This window comes from Penaeus japonicus, unplaced genomic scaffold (genome assembly GCF_977035675.1).
Source record: "Penaeus japonicus unplaced genomic scaffold, GWHDUDI00000001_assembly GWHDUDI00000005, whole genome shotgun sequence".
Classification (NCBI taxonomy): domain Eukaryota; kingdom Metazoa; phylum Arthropoda; class Malacostraca; order Decapoda; family Penaeidae; genus Penaeus; species Penaeus japonicus.
The window spans coordinates 18,275,604-18,292,309 of NW_028234407.1; the positions used below are offsets into that span (position 1 = coordinate 18,275,604).

Here is a 16,706-nt window from a genome sequence, read left to right on the forward strand (position 1 = left end):
AATACATACTATATATATATATATATATATATATATATAATATATTAATCAATATATCTATATATATATATATATATATATATATAATGTTTATATATATATACATATATACATATTACATATGTATATATATATATACTTTAAATATATATATATATATATATATATATATATATATATATACATAGATAGATAGATAGATAGAAATATAGACAGATAGATATGTGTATATATATACATATCTATATATATGTACATATATATATATATATACATATATGTATAATATATATATATATATATATATATATATATATATATATATATATATATATACATTTCTTTTCTTGCGCAGAAATTGTTAGCCCAACACCTCTACTACCCTCACATATTGACCCTCCCCAATTGCATAAGCTGCATGGGGAGATCATGTGCTTTCATATATTTTGCCAATCTATCCTTTCTTGGCACATATTCATTGATATTTAAAGACTGAATGGCCTTTTTCATTGAATTTGGCAAGGAACACAGGTCCTGCCATTCGAGAGATTGGATGTATAAAATTCTGTATATTAAAATACAAATGGTAATCTCTTTTTAATCATGTATATGCTACAAAATACATCCATGTAAATCTTACAGTTTAGTTAAGATCAGTTTTGATAATAATTTTTTACTTTGTTAATCCGTTTTGTTTACACTCGAAGTAAAGCGGGCCCGATTATAAACGATATATGTCAACAAAACCAAACTCCAGAATGAATTACGTAATAGTGAGCGATGTGTTGGGAGAACTTTCGAACGAACCTTCATAGAGTAAACACTAGTGCTTGTGAAGTGAACTTAAGATAGTAAATGGACAACAAACTCAATCCAAACCCAGGAGAGAAACCTGGAATAGTGAAGGACATGATAATAGATCCTCAAAGCAACAGAAGACGAAGAAATAGTGATAGCGACAGCGAAGGAGAGAAAAACCAAACCCCAATTCCCAAACAACCAAGAAACGACAACACCGGCAACACCGGCCGCAAAAAAAACCGCAAAACCCCGGGAAGCCAACACCGAAGAACACCAACCACACCCCAGGAAAATTACAAAAACAACAAACCATGGAAGAAGAAGACACAGTAAACAGGCAAGAAAAAAAAATTAAAAATGTAGTTCTCATAAGCTTAAAAGATGAGTAAAAATCAGCAAATTTTAAAAATACAATCAAATTGAAAAATGCACTAAATGAGTCAATATTTCAAAAATATATCATTGAAAATACTCTAAGAGTACTAGGAGAGGAAGAGCAATTAGATTTGAAGTAAATGATATAAATAAAATCAACCAGTTAAGTGAAATAACTAAACTGGGAGAATGGGATATAAAATGCAAACAACCAGCATCAAGCAGAAATTCAGATTGCAATTATGGAACAATATTTCCAATTGAAGTAGACATAGATCCAGAGATGATAAAAAATAAGACCAGAATACTACAGGGCACAAACTCAGAAATAGTAGAGATAATCAGAATAAAAAAACCCAACAAAGACAAAGAAAGTGAAACCAAGTGGATCCCCACTAGATCCTTAAGAATAACTTTCAAAGGATCACTGCCTGAAAGAATAGCTATAGGGCATACCTCATATCAAATCTATCAATATACTTTCCCCATTCAAAAATGTTATAATTGTCTAAGATACGGTCATGGGATCATAACTTGCAAAAACAAAAAAAGATGCAGCAAATGTAGTCAGTTCAATCACAACTTCAAAGAATGTACAAACCAACCTTTTTGTTTTTACTGCCAAGAGGAACACTCACCAAACACAAACTCATGCAAAATCCACTTAAAGGCACAACGGTTTAAACACACAAAACACAACACCTAACAACTACAACATCAAAAAACAACTACAAGAACTAAAACCAATACAAAAACAAGACAATGCCAACTCAAACCAAAACTTGTCTTCATTCACAAAAGACCAACAACAGAACAAAACAAATACACAACCAACAAAAAACACCCACCAAACACATCCCAAACATGAACAACACACAAACAAACAAACAACAGACAACACACCACAAACAAAAAGTCAATACCCAACAGACAATACACCCCTAATAAACACCCAACATCCAACAGACAACACACCTCTAACAACCACCCAACACCCAACAGATACCACACACACCCTAACAATATGCACAAACACTAAAACAAACAAAGTGGATAGCCTAACATTAGGACAAAGAACTCCTAAAAAGCAAAAAAAAAAACAGCATAACAATCAAAAAGAACCAGAATATTCTCCAAAAAAAAATCAAATCAAACCAATAGGTCAGAATCAAACCCCAAAAAAACACAAGAAAAAACCTAATTTCAATTAGACGAATCACCTGTAATGTGGTCACTACCAAACTCCAATAAGAAAACCAATAATACAAGAAGAAGAAGAAAAAAAAGAGGAAGAATTTTCTTGGATAAATACAATTAAAGAAGTTTTCAATACAATAAAAAAGATAGTAAACAATATTAAGACTAACAGCTCAATAATTGAAATCATAACAGACGCAATAAATGATTTGACCCCAATTATAAAAACAATTATAAAATATATCTATGAATAAAATAATACACTGGAATGCCAAGATCAATAATAAACAAAAAAACAGAATTAAACTACTTGATTTATAAAGAACAACCTGACCTAATAGGAATATCAGAAACATGGCTAAAAAAACAAAGATACGTTCAACATCAATAATTATGAAATAATTAGAAAAGACAGAACAAACCAAGTGGGAGGAGGTCTAGCATTATGTATAAAAAGAAACTTGCAGTTCAAAAAATTAGATTTAATAGATAGACATAAAGAAAAAATAGAAACACTCGCATTAAAAATAAATTACAAAGATAAATGGTTATACATACTTTTAACATACAATCCATGCAACAATATTGAAACAACAGAACTAGAATATTACATAGAAACAATTGGGAAACCCAAAACTAATAATAGGCGATTTCAAACAGTCATCACCCCCACTGGAACCCGAGGATAGATTTAAAATTAGCAAACAGAACAGGAAAAAATATTTTTGAGTTAATAAATCAAAAAAACTTAATACTATTAACCCCACCAGGCCAAACAACTAAAATAGATCCAAGAAATGGAAAGGAAACTACAATAGACCTAGTAATAGGGACGCAAACCTAAGTCATCTAGAAATAAATTCAGGCCCAAATTTAACCAGTGATCACCTACCAATCATAATAAAAGATAACATAAAAACCTATTACAAACCAAAAGAAAGAAAAGAAATGGATATTTAATGAATAAAGATGGAAAGATTATAAAAAAGATCTAAAAGCTAAAGATGTAACAACTATAAAGTCTATAGAAGAACTAACAGACCTTTTAAGAAACTACAGGACAAACTTATTTCAAATTCAATAATGAAAATAGAATAGATAAACCAAATAAACCATGGTGGAATAACAAATGTAAAGAAATTATAAAAAAAAGAAACAAAGCATATAACAAATGGAAGAAGAACCAAATAAGGAAAATCAAATTGAATACAAGACACTATTAGCAAAAGCTAAACAAATCATAGATAAAGAAAAAAAAGAATCCTGGGAAAAATTTGTACCTCACTTAGCTTTACAACCCTCCGAAAACAATATGGAATTTCATTAAAAAAATGAATGGCAGAACATCAAAAATGGACTACCCAATAATAATCAATAATCAAACCCATTTCAGATCAATTAAAAAGACTGAGATATTCAGCAAAGAATATCAAAAACTGGTTAACAATAATCCAAAAAAACTCCTAACTGAAAAAGAAAGAAAAAAATTACTAGACCTTCCAGATACAAAAGGCTTAAATAACAAAATAACGATCACAGAATTAATAACAATAATAAATAACACAAAAAATAACAAAGCATATGGGCCAGACAAAGTTCCTTACGAACTATATAAAAATGCACCATACAATATCATGGAAACCATACTAAAGCTAATAAATCAACATTGGATCGAAGGGACATACCCAAAACAAAGTAAAAGCTCAATAGTAAACCCAATACTAAAACCAAATAAAAAACCAGAAGAACCTAACTCCTACAGGTTCATAAGCAGAATATCCTGTATTGGCAAAATATTTGAAGGGATTATCACAAGAAGATTAAACTGGTGGTTAGAAACAAACAATTTACTAGACATAGACCTGACAGGATTCAGACCAAATAGAAACACCATAGATGCCTTACACATATTAGACATACAAATAAATAAAGCATTCAAAGAAAACAAGTACATGCTAGTAGCATGTATAGACCTTGAAAAAGCATTCGACATGGTAAACCATGATGCTATAATAATAAAAATGGCAAAACTAGGAATAAGAGGAACAATACTAAAATGGATACACAATTTCCTAAATGAAAGAACTTACATAATTAAAATAGGAAACCAAAATTCAAATAAGGGTAAAATCTTAAACGGAGTCCCACAAGGCTCACCTTTAAGCCCAACTCTATTTAACATCATGATGACAGATCTGAAAATCTCAAAAGAGATAACCAAAATAATTTATGCAGATGATATAACAATATTAACACACGAAAAAAATTTAATAGAAGCAAAAAATAAACTAGAAACTGGACTAAAAAAGATAAAAGAATGGGCTACCACTTGGCAAATGAAAATAAACTTTACGAAAAGCAAGATAATGTGTTTTACAAATAAAAAAATAGATCACATTCCAAACATTAAAATAGATAACCAAGAACTACAGTTTGTAACTAACCACGATATATTAGGAATAAAACTTGATGCCCCAAAATTAAAATGGAGAAATCACATAAATAACTTAAAAATACAATTACAAAACAGATTAGACATAATGAAAAAATTATCATCACATAAATGGGGAGCCAATAGAGAATCATTAATGAAATTTTATGAAATTTACATCAGACCTAAAATAGAATACGGAATAACAATCTACGGAACAGCCAAAATACAGGATATGAAAAAATTGGAGACCATACAAAACACAGCTATGAGATGGCAACAGGATGCTTTAAGTCCACTCCAGTAATAGCCCTCCAAGCATTAACAAACAAACCTCCCATATCAATAAGAATAAAAGAATTAGAATGCAGACAGATGATAAAGATACTAGAAAAACCTGATAATATGCCCATAAAAAGATTAACAAAAATAGACATAGAAAAATATAACCCCATTAAAGATAAGAGGAATGCTAGTACACAGAACAATAAAAACTTGCATAGAAATAAAACATAACATAAAAAGTAAGCAGTATACCAAACGTCTCTCCCGTTCCACCATGGAACGACATTTCTAAACATATAGAAATTCAATTTATTAAGAATTTCACTAAAGATCTCCCTCAACAAATAATTTTAGCTCAATTTAGAGAAATGGAAAACACAAAATATATAAATTATCAAAAAATATTCACAGATGGCTCCAAATAAAAGAACCTAGCTCTACATCAGCAGCTATATATATACAAAAAAAAAATATAACAACAATCTGGAGACTACCAAAAACATTCAAAGCATAGAGGCAGAACTGTACGCAATAAAACAAGCTTTGAAATATATACAAAATAACAAATTAAAAAACGCAGTAATTTTCTCAGACTCGAAATCAGCAATGCAGAGCATAACAAATCATAAAATAAAAAACTACAAACAAATCATATACGAAATACAACAAACATTACACACACTAAACGAAGACCAAAACTTAAACACAAAAATACAATGGATACCAGCTCACAAAAACATAAAAGGTAATGAAATAGCAGATCTAGCAGCCAAAAAGGCCCACCAAATAAATGAACTCACGATCATATCCAAAGACAAAAATAATATAATAAAAGAAATAAAACAAAAAAATCAAAACAAATGGGAAGAACAATTAAAACAAGCCCTATCCGAAAAAAACTATTTCATCAAAAACAACAGCCCACAACCATGGTCTAGAACCAAAAACAGGAAACTGGATGTATGTCTATCAAGAATCCTAACCAAACACACAAGACTTAAACAACATTTGCACAGACTCAAAATGGAAACAGATCCTACATGCAGATGGTGCCACCAAGAAAATGAAAACATAGAACATCTAACACTCCAATGTCCAAGATTCAACTCATACAGACTGAAACTGCTTGATGCATTAAAAATAATCAAAATAAATAATCCTGACATATCCTTATTAATTACAGGAGCTCATCACCCACCAGCTAAGAAGTACTACATTCTAAGACACATGAAGATCTTTTTACAAAGATCAAAACTGATAGACATCATATAAGCAACAAGAAATCAAGAAACTCCCAAGGAAAGCTGATCCAGGGAATATAGACATCAAAAGTCTAAAACCCTATAAAAGAAGAAAGAAGAAGAAGAAACTCCAGAATTCTCAAATTTAGCGTGAGTTCTATGATCTCAGGGCCTATGATAACTTTAAGTTTATTGAGTGTAGGAATAATCACCCCTAAATCATAAAAAGTGTAACATATGTAACCAATTATTACGAACGAATATAGTAAATGATGACATTACTACGCTTTGTCACAAAATAAAATAAAAGAATACCTAAACGATCATGTTCTTATACATGATCATGAATAAAACCAAACTGTATCCTTCATAAGTGTCATGCTAAAACACTTATATCATTAGTTCATTTTTAATTTCATCATAGTATCACAGGGTAGACTTCTCTCAGCTTGTTTATTTGTGTTTCTTTCTTGTCTGTGTTTAAGAAATCCATCCAGGGAAAATCACAATAGTTTTGTTGTGTTGCAAGAGTGCCATGCAAAGCCATTTAACCAATGTTAGTATATGTAACTTTTAATGCACTTCACCTATAGGATGTGGTAATATGTTTCCTGGATGTCTTAGACTTTTCTTCTGTTAACCTTTACTCATAAATTCACACTAAGTGAGAGATGAGGTTTGAACCGATTGAAGACAAAATACAGGACAGTGCTGAGGTGGCCATGATAACAGTGGCATCATCTCCAACCAATCAGATGGGCCCTTTCATCTAGTTTTTTTTTTTTTTTTTTTTTTTTTTTTTTTTTTTTTTTTTTGCTGTAGTTTAGTTTCATTAGGTTAGGGACATGAGGAAATGTTTTACAAAGTTTTTTTTTTATATGTATCTGATATTTGTTGGAACCCTTTTTTTTTTTTCTTTTTTTTTTTAAGGAAAAAGACATCAGAAACATTCAAAAGAAATCAAAAATATTTCCTCATATCTGTAACAGAAGACTGCATTAGAAGTAGCATAAGACATTGGAAAATAGAAGATACATATTATATTGGCAATTATGTTAGTGTAAGTTGAGGCTGTCGTATATTGAAATTATTATTGTTCCAGAAGTGTTTACCATAAAGCTATCAGTTGATGCTAGAGACATTTACTAAGGTGCTCGTCCAACATTATTGATCTATTTGTTGGTGAATAACAACAACAATAACAACCATTCAAAAAGATGAATTCCAAGCATAAGGGTTAAAAACATTCCCTTTGCCTTCCTTCAGTATTCCAGCTCATTTTTTACTTTTAACAATTGAAAATTCAGCATTGGAGGATGCAATTCCATCTATTAATGTTAGCTTCATCCATGTGAAACAATTAAAAATATGATTGTAGTAATTCATTTCCTTTGTTGGACAGGTTCTGGATAGAAGCTGAGGACGAACAGTAACTATAGCAGCAGAATATGGAGAAAGATTTTGATTGTACAAACACTGGAGCATGTCTGTGTGAAGAGTAAGTATTACTGTTTTGTAAGTATTATTGCTTTGTAAGTATTACTGTAAATGAACTTTCAGGTGACATCAATAAAGAAAATGAGGAAGTAATGAAGGCAAAGTGATTCAAAAGCAGAATATTCTTTAAGGATGGATTATTCGCATTGATACTTAATCACAAATGCTTCCTTTTTTTTTTCTTTCTTTCTTTTTTTCCTGTTTAATCTAAAAGGTTATTGTATTGAATATATATTCATTCCTATTTACAATGAAAATTCTAACCTGACTTTGAACTTCCAGTCAGTGTAAGAGTGAAACCACCTCTGGATATGGATCGTGTGATTGTGATTCTCCGAACTTCCCAGTCTGGCCAACAGTATTTGGGATAATAGGTGCAGTAATTATATTCATCTTTTGGCATCACCAGATCGCTAAGATCTGCAGAAAGTAAGTAGCAATGTTGACATGTATCAATAATTTAAGAAGTTAGCTATGTTTGGTTATCAATATATGCGTGTCTGTATAAGTAAATGTGTGTGTGGTTGGGGAGAGGTAGGTATTTTACATATTTATTTATGTGTATATATATACATGCACTTGTACATTTGAACATACATTTCTAACTTAGGAAAAAGATAATTATATCCAATATGAACTGCATGTTTTATTTGGTAATGTGTCTTACTTTATCTCTTCTTCTTTTTAAGATACAAGTACAATGGGACACTGCATCCACACATGAGAGATGAAGCCCCAGCTCCTCCCCCAAGAGAAGAGGTTGCAGAACACCCACGGGAAACCGCCTGGGATGCTCCACCTCCGTACGATGCTCTTACAAAAACAGGTCAGTCCTGATGTATGTATAGGTATGGTGAGTTATTGCTATATATTCCTGTATTCATTTTCATATGAAGATGATTATCTGTGTGAATATTTACATCTGGTGAATAGAACACTAGCTGAATTAAGGCTTGTGTGATTTCTTAAATTCATTATTTTTTTTTTATTGTTTTTTATTGTTATCATTATTATTATTAATTTCCTTTTTCATTATATTTTCTTCTTCTATTAACAGATATTAGTGTACTACAGAACTTATTTGTGTATGATTTTATTCATTATTGTTTTGCTTCCTTTTTTTAATTGCTTCCCTTCTTGTTCCTTCTTCCTCTGTCCCTTCAATATGCCAGATTGTTTGATTAACAAAGTAATTAGAGTAATTCTGTTACAAAAATATTGCTGCACTAATTGTCGTAAGTAGATAATCAAAGTATTATAATAATAATGGTAACAATAATAATGATAAGAATTTAGGGTATGGTGGCTGGCTCTTGTGATTTCAAGTCAAATTGTGGTTGTCTGTTTATTGTGATTCTAAATTACCCTATATGCAAGAAATGGCACCTTCCATTAACGGTGTGGGATTGACCCTGGATCATCAAGATTGCCAGCAGTCCAACAATACCAGAGCACTGCATAGCATTTTTACCCTATTTTTGCATGACTTATGACAAAGGACTGCAATTATCAACTTCATTTAGCAAAATACAAATTGTTTTCTGTGCATTCCAGGTCCCCCACCTCTGCCATCTGGTATCTCAGTCATTCATACAGACAGTAAGTGTAATAGTTTCTTCTCTTTCTGTCTTTTGTATTTATTCTACAAGCATAGCAAATGGATTCTGTGATCAGATTGATACTACAGATTATATATGTAATAGAACAGTAATACTGATGGTATATATGGTCATTATTGATGGTAGCAACATTTTAGAAAGAAAGAAAGATGATGATGGTGATAGTAATATTGATTTCATATTAACTATGATGGTGACAATTATGAAAATTGTAATACTAATGATACTAATGATTTTGATATTTTGGTTGTGTTAATGACATTATTAACCTGACAAAAGACAATAATTTGATAATAAAAACAATTATTCATTATGACAGGTCTGTTGACAGGTTATTTATTAAATCACTGTGTAGATTAAGAAGCAGCTCATTATAATTAGACAGCTAGTTTGCTAGTTTTGTGATTTCATCCATTGTTTTCAGGGTATCTGTATTCCTGCAGTCTTTGTTCAAATATGTGTGAAAAATATAGTTTTCATTAACCCATTCCCGCCGGGCCGTTTCGTCTTTTATGGCGTCAATGCCGGGGCTCTCGAACGCTTAGGCCTAAATCAATTATATCATTGACGGCGTATGACGGCACCCGTGCTATCATATTATATAATCGCCGTCTGTGGCCGGCGGCCGGCGGCATTGGGTTAAATTTAGAAGTTAGTAACTCAATATGTACATGCTTTTCACCTAACTCTCCCTTACTATCAATTGTTCCTTGATAAATTTTGTCTAAAACCCAAATCATCCATAGACAGCCATGATTAACACTCAACCTTCAAAAAAGTATTGATATCTGTCCATTGCAGGTTTTGTGCTGCTTTTAAATAAATTTGCTTTTCCCATTCTACAGATCCCCCCTCTTACAATGATGTGATAAAGATGGACAGAGAGGCACAGAAAGTCAAAGCATCACACAGCAAAGAAGCACAAGGCCCAGAAGAAAGTGGGAAGAGAAAAAAATCAACAAAAATTGACCTTGATGTGGAACAAGGTGGGCAGTGGGCGCTAAAGATGTAAATGAAGGATCGTAGACTCGAGATCCAATGACTATCAGATGTTACTCACTAGAGTTTGATGTACAAGACCGCATTTATGTTTTTATTCCTTGGAGTAAGAAATATATACTAGTATTTATTTATCACTAGGCATAAAGAATACATGTCAGAGAAAAACTCCTTTGTCCCAGTACCTGCCATGTTATTATCTGTTTCACAAGTAGGAATCAATTGCATGTCTCAAAGGCATCAGCTTCATGCCCTTAATTGCAAGTGCTTACCTCTCAACACCCTGTCAATTGCTTTGTCATTGGTAAGGCTTTGCAACAGTAGTTAGAAATGCTTTAATTGATTCATTAATCAATGATAAAGCTAAATAAATGCTTGCATCATAGGTATTGGATTATCTCAGGAACTGATGCTGCTATGACTCTTGTTTCATATTTATCATAATGTCATAAGTAGAGTAGGTAATGGGAATACTGTGTATTTTACTGTGCTTTATTTTAGGAAGTCATAAGCAAGTAGATTTACTACTTATTGTGAATTTTATGCCATAGTCACAAGAATTCTCCCCTTTATCTTTCGACATGGCTTTATACAAAGACCTTGTCTTTGTAGATGTGCTCTTTCCATTGCTAAACTATGCCTAACAGCCATCCTTTAAACTGTCTACAAAATATGCACAATCGATGGACACATTCGTAACCCTTATTATCTTTCTAGCTAACAACAGATGTATGCTTCATATCATAGAAATATCTTTCTTCCTCACTGGCAATGGCTTCTTAAAGCCATAATCATTCAACCTTGAACAGATAAAATCAAGATACACATCTGAAGGATATATCCAAATGTGTCCCTCACAAAGTGTCTTGGCTATTTCTCTAACAACTAATGTATGCTACAGTTATGAACAATTACTCTTTCTGCCTAAGATCCGATAAAAATCTAAAATTGATGAGACAAAATCAGATAAAACCCATTTTCATGTCCAGAACGTACACTGGATCATACACTATTATATTTTCTCAAACCAAACCTGATACCAACTTCTGAGATCCCCACAACAAACTAAAGAATTTCCCAGGATTAGGAACAAAAAATGTTTTTCTACTTCATGTAACTTCTTTTCGGATGTTACACATAACCTATTATGAAAATATTTGTGTGTATGTTTGTATTTTCAAAATATTCACTGTATTTTTTTTTTAATATTGATCATTTCATAAACTCATTAACCCTATGATGACGGTGCGTCACACTCGTGTGACACATCTAAATTCCCGATGCCAGGGCGTCATGCCAGTGTGACGTTTCCAATGCAATATTGCAATGGCCCGGCGTAGGGGTTTTCGCTTAGCGCATGCCCCATCGGGAAAGGGTTAAGAGGTTTTTGCTTAACAATCATTTGCTTATTGCGCAATTTGATGCAAAAGTAGGAGGCCATGAAAAAATTATCTTTCTTCCTGTCACAAAACAACGGTAAATGATTCCTTCCAAATAACTCTCAGGTTCTAAAGCAAACCAAGAGAATGTTGCATTCTAAATTAGCTTAAATGCAGTATTAAAATTCAGAGCACCAAACCATTGGCAATAGTCTGATAGGATTTAGCAAGAGAGCTTTGTCAGAGAATTGTCAAAACAATATATTTGTAAAGTTTTTTTGTGAAAATAATGGAAAAACTTTCTCTGTGTAGTAACAGTTTTTGTTGGATGCATATCAATTTTTTTACTCTGTCTTTGTATATCCTCATTTGTTCAGAAGAGAGATGCTTTGTTACAGTGCCTTTCACATTAGGTTTTAAGTCATCTGTTCTGAGACCTGATGGCATATTTTCACATATAATGTGTGATTGTATGTTTATATTGACTTATTTTAAGTTCTTTTTGTGACTTAACTGTGATTCTTTCAATGTGCCTGAAAGATGGATCAGTAATATTTTTTTACTGCATATACAAAGTGTATTATTGTTATAAATGGCTATAGTCAAACCAAATCTAGTCAGGTGATTCAAATTTATAGTAGTTATATAGACTAGTCATTTTAAGTAATTAAATTTGATTAAATGTTGAAAACTTTCATGACATTTTGACTTCAATATCCCTTCCTTAGGAATAACATGAGAAATTTTACCCCCGTCATGATATGTATAGAATGGTTTGCAAAGCATATAGAGTACTTACCAAATTCATACTGTATTTGTGTGACTGTACACCAAGCCCCATAACCTTTTTATTTTTGTACACTTTCTCATGTTCATGGAGAGAATGGCCCTTTGGCACATGTGGAGCAAGCATCTTTATCTTGTAGAGGTCTACTTGAAGTGTTTAATTAAATGAGATTTCCTTCCACCTAGGAAAAGTGGGAGATAATGCTTCAGGTTTCCAGCATATTGCAAATTTGCCAGTTTCTTCTCTCATGATCCCATTTGGGTTTCCAACATTTTGTTTGATTAGTTTTTTTTCAAGTTTTTATTCACATAGTTCTTTCTATGTTAGTCTTTGGTATTACAGAGGAAATAGGCCCCCAACAGACTATATCCACGTTTTATATTACTTGTAATATACACAGTACAAGGTAAATACTTGCTATATAGTTGTTATACTGTATTGTTTTGGGAATAATAACAAGAAAAAAATCTGTGTATATTCAGTACAGATGCAATAATTTTAGACCAAACTACATGGTACACATCAGTAACATTGTAACATTTCCTTTCCTTCAACACTTACAGACTTCTTTTGTTTTATGATGTGAAAGATAAATACATACAATAAAATTAAAAATATTTAGGAAATATATATATACAGAAAATATTGTAATGCATTAAACAGATGGAAAATGTTCTTTTTCTGCCCACGAGGTCTGGTGCAAAGGTTTTCGTAATTAGGTAAGAAACTAATCAGATCTCTACTGAGCTGACTTCACATTGTGCAACAGTTGCTCAGCACATCCAATGACCAAGTACTACAGCCAGGTATGCTTAAATATAATTTTATGCACAAGAATTAAACTTAACCCATTGTGGACGGGTGTAATAACATAAATGATGCAGGAGCTTTGGTCTGACGATGGACATCATGATGCATGTGATGTTCGGGGATATTGGATCACTATGTGATTTTATTGTGCTGTGAGTAATGAGTGAGTGATAATAACAATTGCAGCCGTAGTTACTATAATTTCAGTAATATTAGGCAAAATAAGTTTCATCTAACATCCAAAACCTGGTTGGCACCACTTTCTTCTAGCACCAGCAGGAGAGAGAGCCTTGAATGGCACCCATTCATAGTCTCTAGCAAGCACTATCTTTATAGAGTGATGGTACACAAACTGCCAACTTCTTGCTCAAAAGTACAGCCAATGAAGGATGTGCAGGCAGAATGAGAAGAGGAAGGTGACTCTAACCATGCCCAGGTCTACAATGTACCCCTGTGCCAAGAGGGATACCTTTTACTGTGGCACTCACAGTCATAAGCACAAGATTCCTTCCTCTTCCCTACCTCTTCATGTTATGTTCATTGTGGAAGGTTATATGTTTTGTAATCATTCATGAGAGTACATGAATACAAAAAAATAAAGTAGTTTTTTGTCCTCTCATAAAACAGCAATATTTCTATCACAATGAGTATAAAGAAAATAATGAGCTGATATGGACCCTATACTACAATTTTAGTCAACTGCAGCATTGATTGATAGAGCCTGTCATATAACACATATGTCTCTCAATACAACAGAACACACAAAAATGGCTCTAGTTTTACAATGAGTGACTGAAAAAGAGTGGGAAGTCAAGGTATGTTGCATGAAGCTGCCTCACTCTGAAATGAAATTCCTCCTGGAGATTGGGCAAGCAAATCTATCCCATCCACAATAGATTAATGCTCACCATACAGCATATTGAGGTCAACCTGATGGGAGCTTTGTTTATTTATTTATTTTTTTTCCTGATTTGCAGTTTATTTTTTCTGTCTCTACCCATTAATTTATAATTGTGTCTTTTATTCAAATCTCATAGGTCCAGGATTTGTCCTTTTCAGAAAATACCTTCAGCAGTCACACATCCCTCAACTTTTTAATCTTGATACTTTTCTATTTCAAGTTCTACTTTATCATCTGACATTATTTACATTGTTGACTGCTTTACTTCATGGCTTTCATGAAGTATTCTTTCCTGAAATTATCTTCTTTGGCCATAATATTTCATATATAGCTCAATTGGGACCTTTGCCAAATAAAAAATGGCACAGAATGTGGTGCATCAAGGGAGTCCATAATGGTGCTTGAGATCTCTGGGTAAGAATGCTGGTGGTAGTTAACCCGTTGCTTACCCGGGATAGATTTGCTTACCCAGGCAGCTTCAGCAACATACCTTGATTTTTCCCACTCCCCTTTAGTCACTCATTGTAGAGCTAGAGCCATTTTTGTGTTTTGTTTTGACTTATCTGTCATATCACAGGCTCTATCAATTCTGCAGTTGACTAAAATTGTAGTTCAGGGTCTATATCAAGTCATTTTTTTCTTTATAATCAATGTGATAGAAGTATTGCTGTCAGGCGAGGGCAAAAAGAACTTTATTTTTTCATATTTGTGTGCTGTCACAAACGAACAAGAAACTTATAACTAGGGCTGTGACATTATGCTTTTGGCATAAAGCATATTCTTTTAGCATATTTCATTTTAAAGAATATGCTTTTCATAGGCCATTTTAAAAGAATATGCTTTTTATAAAAAAAATATGTTTTTTATGTAAACTCTATTCTTTTTACTAAAAATCTATGCTTTTATACGCCAGATGAGTAAATTCAGTGTGTTTTGTTCACAAAATAATTCAAGGATGCGGCTATAATAGAAATATAGAATACCACTACTACACTATTTTATTTACGCCTTAAAACTGCATGATAAAACGAGGGAAGAGGGAAGATAAACGAGGAGGGGGAGGAAGGGAGGGAAATATGGAGAGGGGGTAGGAAGAGGAGGAGGGTACGAACAAGGGGATGAACTATGTGGTTGGAGCTTGATTAATTTATGTTCGTTTGGAGAGACGTTTAACTTTCTCCTTTTTATAGGGAGAAGTGGCATTATTATGTACTGTTGATGATTCACAACACATTGGGATAAGAGTTTGTTGCAGTTATTTCAGAAAAAGCATATTTTACTTATAACCATGCAAAATGAAGATAACATGAAGAGGTAAGGAAGAGGAAGGAATCTTGTGCTTATGACTGTGAGTGCCACAATAAAAGGCATCCATACTGGCACAGGGCATTGGGCATGGTGTGAGTCACCTTCCTCCTCTTGTTCTGTCTACACACCTTCCATCTGCGGTGCTTTAGAGCAAGAGGTCTGCAACTTGCTATGCGCCATCGCTCTATAGAGATAGTGCTTGCTAGATGGGTGCCATTCAAGGCTCTCTCTCCTGCTGGTGCTAGAAGAAAGTGGTGCCATCTAGGTTTTGGATTTGAGTTGAAACCCATTTTGCTTAATATTACAGCAGTTATAATAATTATGACTGCAATTGTCAACATCACTTACTCGTTACTCATAGCACAATAAAATAACATAGTGATCCAAAATCCTCGAACGTCATGACACCAACCGTCAGGGAAGAGCTCCTGTGTCATGTATGACGAAAAAACACCTCACCCATTGTTAACAGGTAATACAGGGCAATTTGTGTTTCTATCAGTTAAAAACAAGAACTTCTTTAACCCAGACATTAAAAAGAGGCTCATAAAATTATTTCCCTGTTTGCACAGCCTTGAAGTTGAATGTAAATATCACCTTTGCCTAAAACTACTCTCTTATTCAGCAGCAAATTTAATTGGCGCAAAGTCCTTCTGTTCAAAGTAACTAACTCCTTTACTCCACTTCCTGTTAGAAAATGAGTAATTTGCCTTGCTCCAACTCAGAATTCCTCTGCTCAGTTTAAGATAATAAAGATAAAAGATCTGGTAGTTGATGATATCACAGAAGTTACCCTTCTATTGTTATTGTTTTATGCAATATAGTAGGATCTGAGGTAAACTGGCAATATTCATGTAATTGGATTCACAACAGATACATTAACCCATTTGCAATAGGGCAATTATTTGCCTAATGCTGCTCCTGCATGAAGATAACAAGTATAGGTAACCTCCACATGCGAGATCTCTCCTGGTTCGTTGTCCACTGTACCTCTCAGAGCATTTTTCACCAGTTGATTATAAGGGATGTTGAGAGGCATAGTGAAATATTCTAATGACATGATAGCACATCATCCA

The 16,706-nt window shown here is 33.0% G+C and overlaps 1 protein-coding gene and 1 pseudogene across 2 annotated transcripts; both read left to right on the plus strand.

Moving 5' to 3' along the window:
• The first annotated feature begins 688 nt into the window (after positions 1-688).
• Positions 689-12,519, plus strand: LOC122254742 (uncharacterized). Of its 2 annotated transcripts, XM_086537082.1 has the most exons (7): positions 689-748; positions 6,456-6,480; positions 7,733-7,828; positions 8,110-8,256; positions 8,517-8,653; positions 9,382-9,426; positions 10,292-12,519. In XM_086537082.1, the coding sequence occupies exons 3-7, from the start codon at positions 7,779-7,781 to the stop codon at positions 10,456-10,458; spliced, it is 546 nt and encodes a 181-aa protein (XP_086393208.1). In that variant the 5' UTR covers positions 689-748; positions 6,456-6,480; positions 7,733-7,778; the 3' UTR covers positions 10,459-12,519. The 2 variants fall into 2 exon arrangements, with proteins under 2 accessions (XP_086393208.1, XP_042874517.2); XM_043018583.2 differs by lacking the exon at positions 689-748 and having other exon boundaries at positions 6,447-6,480.
• On the plus strand, positions 3,787-6,361 carry LOC147471791 (uncharacterized; annotated as a pseudogene).
• Positions 12,520-16,706: the final 4,187 nt, after the last annotated feature.